The sequence below is a fragment of the Silurus meridionalis genome, chromosome 5 (genome assembly GCF_014805685.1).
Source record: "Silurus meridionalis isolate SWU-2019-XX chromosome 5, ASM1480568v1, whole genome shotgun sequence".
Classification (NCBI taxonomy): Eukaryota; Metazoa; Chordata; class Actinopteri; order Siluriformes; family Siluridae; genus Silurus; species Silurus meridionalis.
The window spans coordinates 28,809,269-28,817,503 of NC_060888.1; the positions used below are offsets into that span (position 1 = coordinate 28,809,269).

Here is an 8,235-nt window from a genome sequence, read left to right on the forward strand (position 1 = left end):
TTTTATTTGTGGAGTAAATACGGAGCGAGACGAGATGAGACGAGATGAGATGAAGGCAGGACAGAGTGCAGCATCTGGAAAACGATCATGTAATAAAGACGATAACAAATAACACAAGTTCAGTTTACTCTGCTCCTGTTTGAGCTCCGTGTGAATATTGATGGTGGATCTCAGGAAGATCAAAGCCACGGTTTTCAGAAAATATACAAATATCTCATTTAGTTATTTAATTCTCATGAAGGTTTCGAGCTACAGATGTGTTGTAGCTGCAGTGATGTGTGCTCTAACAGACACTCTGCATTAGGGCTGTGCAATATGGACAAAATAATCATAGTGATTTTCTGAATGAATATTGTGATTGCGATTTTGGCAATTGTTTTTGCTTTTTCAAACTTTTTACAACATGCTTTTTCTAAATGTATTCAGTGCACAAGAAGTGCATAACAAAACATTTCACAAAGAAATAACAGTATTAATAGTTTAATAAACAAAACTGTAGTAAAATTGTCTTTAAAACAGACATTATTTTATGTTGTTTTGTTTATTAAACTGGCACTGCAATCGTGTCCAGTTGTTCAAAGTAACAGCCTTCACTGTATTAGTTCCATTGTCTGTGGTGATACACACTTGTTGCTGTTCACAAAGTCCCCATGATGCTAACGCTTTTTAAACCTTCAGATATATTTTCTCCAGTGTGATCTTCTGGGACGAATCCTGTTTGCAAACATCGAATTTTCATTTCAAAGTTGTCATTAATATAGTGGACTGTTAAACTCATGTACGGCTCCATGGTTCTGCTGGACCACATATCTGTGGTCATGGCGTAGGATTTCACCTGCTTGGGCTCGTACGCATTTCTCATACATTTCAGGAATAGCAAATCGTCAGAAATGAGTGCGAGATGGCAGCTGGTATCTTTTGTCGAGTGTTTGTGTTAGTCTTCGGAAGCCGTCTTTACTGAAGATGTACGCAGGCATCATATATAATAGGTGACCGCGTCGCTAATTTCTTTGTGCCGTTTTGATCCTCTCTCATAAGACATGGCGCTTGCAAATGCTTGAACAATGGAAACTTGTTCAATCTGTTCAAGCTGGCTTTGATGTGTGCTTTGATGTGTGCTTTGTTTTTGTTTTTTGTTTTGTTTGTTTCGATGGACTTTGTCGACATGCATTGATCATGCAGTTTTTTATGGCGCTGTTTTAAGTGTTGGAACAGATTTGTAGTATTGCTCCGTTTCGTTGGAATAATCATTCCACAAGTCTTGCTCTGTGACACATCCTCTCTCCTGAATCCAAAATACTCACAAACAACTGATGTTGAATTTCTCTTTGGCACCAAATCATTTTTATTTTGACCTGCATCCATATTTTATGTTGTTTCCTCCCGCTCGCCGATTCGGTTTTTCCGCTCAGCTTTGTCGTGCGCTGCGTGAGCTCTGATTGGTTAAAGTCTTAAAAACATGCGCACAAGAATGTATTCTAAATAAAAATATAAATAAATGAATAGATAAAATCACAGCCTTATGCGGTTTAGAAATCGCATGTGCTTAAATCGTGATTTTTTTTTTGTGATCGCGATTAATTGCACAGCCCTACTCTGCATGTGAACATGGTGCTGTAAATGATCTGTAAGATGAAGCTGATGAAACTGTGTCTGAGCAGATGATCCTGACGAGATGCTGAAGCACTGGAGTTCTCACTTCTGCACCATCCACCATCAACCAGAGGAGGGAGGACAGCAGTCAGATAGAAAGACTGAGAAGGAGACGGAGAGAACAGACAGACAGATGGATGAGAAGAAGATGGAGCGAGCAGAAAGTGGAAGTAATGAAGAGGAGATTTGTACAGGAACAAAGCAGTCAGAGCACCAGTGCTGGAACACGTCAGTGTCAGGAAGCCAAGTGAGCAGACGCAGGGGTGGGAGAGGAACCACCCGAGGAACCGAATCCTTTCACTGATGGCTCCTGAAACGTTTCTATTATTTCTGCATGCTGCTTCACTTTCAGCACGTCTTGAAGTCACATGTCCGATTTCTGTTCCCGCATGGTGGTGATCTCTCCTGATCCTCTCAGATGAGGAGAAAAACACTGAGGAGTGTGGACGTCAGGAAACAGACGAATCATTATTACTTGTGCATCAAGAGGGGCGGGGCTTAATTTAACCATCAGTGGCCAATCAGAACTTAAGAATATCAGGGGTGTTTTATTCATATATTCAGGGTGAAATCACGTAGCCAGTACATAATCAGCGAGAAATTAAACCCTGCCCCCTTAAAGACCTCACTACGGTACAGACGTGCGTCAAAGACGTGACGGGGTGCAGATGTTGTAAATGTGTTTTATTGGACTGATCTCAGTACAGATAGAAAACAAACAGTGGAATTCATTCAAATGAACTCCGCATCTCACTACATCAGTGTTACATAAAGATGAATGAATCAGTTCCTCAGTGTTCCATTGGCTCATCAGAGGCAGACGGAGCCACGTCATCAGCTGGCTGGACAAGCTGGAACACACACACACACACACACAGGTTAATGAAATAAGGACATTGTAATTACAATAATTACCTCGCACACATTCTCAAACTTCAAATGTGATATAAAGATAAATAAAAGTGTGTGTGTGAACTCTGGGTTGTGCGCGTGTTGTTTTATTGGGCTGTGTCCTAAAAACCCTGCTGTGCTTCATATTCCCTGGAAGAAGGGATTATTTAGACATTTACACTGGAAAAGTGTGTACTCTCTGTAGTGCGCACACACACACACACACCTCACATGAACACAGTAATGAGGAAGAATACAGATTATTAAAAAAATTGTGAGTCTGTGTGTGTGTTTTTAAAACAATGAACAGTGTTGAAGTTCTCACCTTCCTCTGAGGTCTCTCCTCTAATCCCTCGAGGAATGGAGCCACATCATCATCGTCATAGATAGTAAACTCCAGATCTTTACCCACAATCCCAATCGACACGTTCTGAAACACACACACACACACACACACACACAAAATTAGCATGTTGCTGTTCAATCTACAGTGAAATACAGGATGGCATCAGTTCAGCCAACTCTGTGTGTGTGCACACATGCAGGTGTGTGAGAGACCTTGGTGGTGAGGTCCTGTTCAGCAGGGAGAGTCTCTCTAAGAGCACACAGGCCGTGCTGCACAAGCTCGTTCAGATTACCTGCAGGGAAACACACACAGAGTTACTGCTATCACAGTACTACACATAGTTCTCCATGTGTCTCCAGGTGTGTGTGTGTGTGTGTGTGTGTGATTACAGGTGGAGAAGTTCTCCATGTGTCTCTCCAGGTAAGTGCGTGCAGATTGTGAGCGTGCTCCGATGGACATGGCCTTACAGTCAAAGTAGTTTGCAGATGGACAAGTCTGAAATATATGAGGACCAATATCCTAAACACACACACACACACACACACACACACACACACACTTTAAAAACAGAATCATATGAGTCATATTTCAAAATAACATTTTATATTATTATTTATAATGTTTGTGTGTGTGTGAGAAAGAGAGAGAGAGAAAGAGAGATTGAGACAGAGATTGAGAGAGAGAGCGCAAGAGAGATAGAGAGAGAGAGAGAGAGAGAGCGCAAGAGAGAGATTGAGAGAGAGAGATTGAGAGAGAGCGAGAGAGATTGAGAGAGAGAGAGAGAGATTGAGAGAGAGCGCGAGAGAGAGATTGAGAGAGAGAGAGAGAGAGAGAGAGAGAGAGAGAGAGAGAGAGAACTCACATCGTAGCCTGCGATCAGAAGGCCGACTCCGTATGGTCTCCTCCCGTAACGCTGTGTGGGAATCTGAGTTTCTGATTAATTACTCAAAGACAAACAACAACCAATAGTAAAAATACAGAGCGGTTTAAAACTCTCTTATAGACGTGTCTTATAGCAGGGACACATTGGGGACATGGGACAGGACCTCATTATATATTACTGTAACTACCACAATACTGCATTTACACACAAACAGGTAAACGTGTTAAAAGTGTGTGTGTGTGTGTGTGTGTGTGTGTGTGTGTGTGTGTGCGTGAGACGCGATAAAGGATACTGCTCCCGATAAGTGAGACGAGACGAGACACAGGCAGTGGACGATCAAACACAAACCTGGAATCCAGACACTCCTGGCGCATGAAGTTACTGCACATCAAACAGAGAACTTTCATACACACTGCACACATGCTTCTATTAAACACACACACAGACACACACACACGTAACGAGATGGTACCAGAGCAGTCGAGCGTCTGCAGTTAGTCCAGCGATGGAAATACCGATATGATTATCCACATGGAGGATCTTCTTCTGATGAGCAGCAAGCTCAGACTGAGCCCTCTGTAACACACACACACACACACACACACACACACACAGGAGCAGATTATCTACTCAGATCTACACATTAGAAAATACCTGCCTGGAAAGGGGGGTAGGGTGGTAACATGGGGGTGGGATAGAGGGGCACTTTCTCATAGACAAGGCAGCTGCTGGACAGGGGTCTACTAATTGTGTTGAAAAAGTGTTTGTAAGGCACGTGTCCAGGCGTGTTGTGTAAACGCGAGGCACGTGTCCAGGCGTGTGGTGTAAACGTGAGGGGCGTGTCCAGGCGTGTGGTGTAAACGTGAGGCGTGCCCAGGCGTGGTGTAAACGTGAGGCGTGCCCAGGCGGTGGTGTAAATGTGAGGCGTGTCCAGGCGGTGGTGTAAACGTGAGGGCGTGTCCAGGCGTGTGTGTAAACGTGAGGCGTGCCCAGGCGTGTGGTAAACGTGAGGGCGTGCCCAGGCGTGTGGTGTAAATGTGAGGGGCGTGTCCAGGCGTGTGGTGTAAACGTGAGGGGCGTGTCCAGGCGTGTGGTGTAAACGCGAGGGGCGTGTCCAGGTGTGTGGTGTAAGCGTGAGGCGTGTCCAGGTGTGTGTAAACGTGAGGGGCGTGTCCAGGCGTGTGGTGTAAACGTGAGGGGCGTGTCCAGGCGTGTGGTGTAAACGTGAGGGGCGTGTCCAGGCGTGTGGTGTAAACGTGAGGGGCGGTCCAGGTGTGTGTAAACGTGAGGCGTGTCCAGGTGTGTGGTGTAAACGTGAGGGGCGTGTCCAGGTGTGTGTGTAAACGTGAGGCGTGTCCAGGTGTGTGGTGTAAACGTGAGGGGCGTGTCCAGGCGTGTGTGGTGTAAACGTGAGGGGCGTGTCCAGGCGTGTGGTGTAAACGTGAGGGGCGTGTCCAGGCGTGTGGTGTAAACGTGAGGGGCGTGTCCAGGTGTGTGGTGTAAACGCGAGAGGCGTGTCCAGGTGTGTGGTGTAAACGTGAGGGGCGTGTCCAGGTGTGTGGTGTAAACGTGAGGGGCGTGTCCAGGTGCGCGGTGTAAACGCGAGGGGCGTGTCCAGGCGTGTGGTGTAAACGTGAGGGGCGTGTCCAGGTGTGTGGTGTAAACGCGAGGGGCGTGTCCAGGCGTGCAGGGTAAACATGAGGTGAAATACCTTCAGTGCCACCAGCACGGCATGTGTGCGTGATTTGAGCCCCACAGTAGCTGAGCCCTGCTTCACTGCTTCCATGGCGTACTCAATCTGGTGGATTCGCCCCTGATACAATCAACACAACACAGTAAATACACACACATCACACACAGCTCATATTAGATTAAATAATTAAAATAAAGCTGAAATTATATATTGAGTGTAAAACACATCTCTCTCGCCCAGAGTTTCAGCAGATTTCACAAAGTGAACTTTAAGACCTTTTAAGACCATTAAGAATTAAATGTAAGACTGATATCACAACATCAAAAAAAACAAAAAAAAACAAACACAAATACGTTGTAGCAACTGGTCTTATCCGAGCCCTAAATTCATTTTTACAAGAATTGCTAAGGATAAAGGTTTCGCTAAACGTGCACTTCGCCATAGCTGAATAATAAAATCCGTTTTACGTCTGTGGAGATTCGCTCCAATACCAGGAAGCTGATTGGCTGTTGCATGTTGGTCTCATTTGTAGTCATAATACAGTGAATTTTATTTGGACTCAAGAAAAAACTACAACACTACAAAAAACTAACAAACAAAAACATTCTCAAGTGCTGCAGGAGCATATTAGTGAGCACCAGAGGCAGCGTTACATTGACATCAGAAAATTAAGAGCTGTTTAAAATGATTTAAGATCTAAAACAGCAATTGTAGATTTAAAAATTTGAGACTTTTAAGACGCCACAGAAACCCAGACTCGCTGATTTCAGCTGTAGTGTGGATGGAGTCTCATCTGAGCTCAGAGCTTTGAGCCACTGAATCACAGGATAGCTCCGCCCACAGCCCCGCCCACAACCTGTGCCGCTCACCTGAGGACTCCACACCGTCACATCATTATCATACTGGTTTCTGAACTGCAGGGAGAGAAAGACAGAAACACAAACTTATTTACTAAAATAATAAGCAATTTTATTAATTAATTTACAGTATGAATGAGAGAGAGAGAAGAGGGAGTATGGTGAGTAGATGGAGATGAGGTGAAACGGAAGAATGGTAGATGAAAGTGAGAAAGTAATGAAGCGATGAAGACTAGTAGATGAAAGTGAAAGCAGAGATAAAGAGATGATGAAGATGGTGGTGATGATGATGATGATGATGAAGACTAGTAGATGAAAGTGAAAGCAGAGATAAAGAGATGATGAAGATGGTGGTGATGATGATGATGATGATGAAGACTAGTAGATGAAAGTGAAAGCAGAGATAAAGAGATGATGAAGATGGTGGTGATGATGATGATGATGATGAAGACTAGTAGATGAAAGTGAAAGCAGAGATAAAGAGATGATGAAGATGGTGGTGATGATGATGATGATGAAGACTAGTAGATGAAAGTGAAAGCAGAGATAAAGAGATGATGAAGATGGTGGTGATGATGATGATTTCAGATTGAACGGTAAACAGTTCATCTTTAAACAGTTGAATTTGTTTCACACTGAGGAATTTATTATTTATTATTTATTCTCACATGAAACCGGAAATTCCCTACAGGACTGAACTCTAATATAGAACATTAATGGCCGAATTACAATCAGACTTACTACAATAATAATAACAACACCGTGGCGATTTTTAACCAGAAGACACCAATAAATAAATCTTTTAATATATTTTCTACAGAATAAACATTACACATGCTAATTCTGTGCATTAGCCGCTAGCATGACGCTAACACCGCCGCTAGCACTAGCTAAGGAAACGCTTACTCACGCTGTACAATAACCGGCTAAAGAGTTTAAACTATAAAACCAGCCACAGGTACAGGTTTATGAGACTCCGCGGTGTGTGAAGAGATAATAAATAAATATTAATCTCAGAAGAAAGTGTAGAAAAGTTTATATAATAATGATTAACTCTCACCATCTCTCTCTCTCTCAGCCCGCCGCTCTGCCGCGCAATGATCCTGCTCGATTAGTTTCCCTTCTCGTGCAGACCAGACCTGAGCAAAAGAGCACCGATCAACACAGACCAGACCTAAACAAAAGAGCACCGATCAACACAGACCAGACCTGAGCAAAAGAGCACCGATCAACACAGACCAGACCTAAACAAAAGAGCACCGATCAACACAGACCAGACCTGAGCAAAAGAGCACCGATCAACACAGACCAGACCTGAGCAACAGATGGAGATGTTTCAGTATCAGAATCAGAATCAGGTTTATTGGCCAAGTGTGTTGACACACACAAGGAATTTGGTTCCAGATGTTACTTTTCTGTTACAACTCTCAAAAGTACAGACATAAATAAAACCTATACATGACCAAACAGACAAGACAAGACAAAAACAGACTATACAAGACAATACAGACAATGTTAGACAGTCTAGACAGTGTGGGTAATAAATAGGGATACAGATCAGTAATGTATATAAAGTGTGAGAGTGCATGGTAGTGCAAATGACAGTATTGTGTGTCAGGTATGTTTAGAGAGTTTACTATAGAACTTTGTACAATATATATAGCAGCCAGATAATGTGATGACTGACAGTTCTGTGCAGTACTCATAGATCTGAGATATGAGCAGGGAATATGATTATGGTCAGTTGTTAGTGAGGGTGATTGCTTGGGGAAAGAAACTGTTCCTGTGTCTGGCAGTTTTGGTAAACAGAGTTCTGTAGGACCTGCCAGAAGGGAGGAGCTGGAAGATGTTGTGTTCAGATTTTTTCTGCCTGGTTTCTGGTTCTTGTATGGTACAAGTCCTGGAGAGCGGG

At 43.5% G+C, this 8,235-nt stretch overlaps 2 protein-coding genes across 2 annotated transcripts in view; one reads left to right on the top strand and one right to left on the bottom strand.

The window, feature by feature from the left end:
* Positions 1-2,031, top strand: part of ric3b (RIC3 acetylcholine receptor chaperone b) — a 6,939-nt gene extending 4,908 nt beyond the window's left edge. The window contains exon 8 of the mRNA XM_046848893.1: positions 1,662-2,031. Within this exon, the coding sequence (XP_046704849.1) occupies positions 1,662-1,957 (296 nt within the window). The 3' untranslated portion in view covers positions 1,958-2,031. The remainder of the gene's footprint in view (positions 1-1,661) is intronic.
* Positions 2,032-2,322: 291 nt separating this feature from the next.
* Positions 2,323-7,480, bottom strand: psma1 (proteasome 20S subunit alpha 1). The gene is made up of 10 exons (XM_046850267.1): positions 7,384-7,480; positions 6,336-6,380; positions 5,485-5,586; positions 4,246-4,349; positions 4,066-4,154; positions 3,753-3,823; positions 3,280-3,409; positions 3,103-3,182; positions 2,870-2,974; positions 2,323-2,504 (listed from the first exon to the last, which is right to left on the bottom strand). Exons 1-10 carry the CDS (start codon positions 7,384-7,386, stop codon positions 2,445-2,447), a joined length of 789 nt encoding a protein of 262 aa, XP_046706223.1. The 5' UTR covers positions 7,387-7,480; the 3' UTR covers positions 2,323-2,444.
* Positions 7,481-8,235: the final 755 nt, after the last annotated feature.

What these genes read in the sequence shown, in the direction of transcription:
- psma1 (XM_046850267.1), bottom strand. An exon ending in CCGTGCTGGTGGCACTGAAG is followed by an intron (nt 4,350 to 5,484) that starts GTATTTCACCTC and finishes TGTGTGTTACAG; the next exon opens with AGGGCTCAGTCTGAGCTTGC. An exon ending in GCAGACGCTCGACTGCTCTG is followed by an intron (nt 4,155 to 4,245) that starts GTACCATCTCGT and finishes TTTGATGTGCAG; the next exon opens with TAACTTCATGCGCCAGGAGT.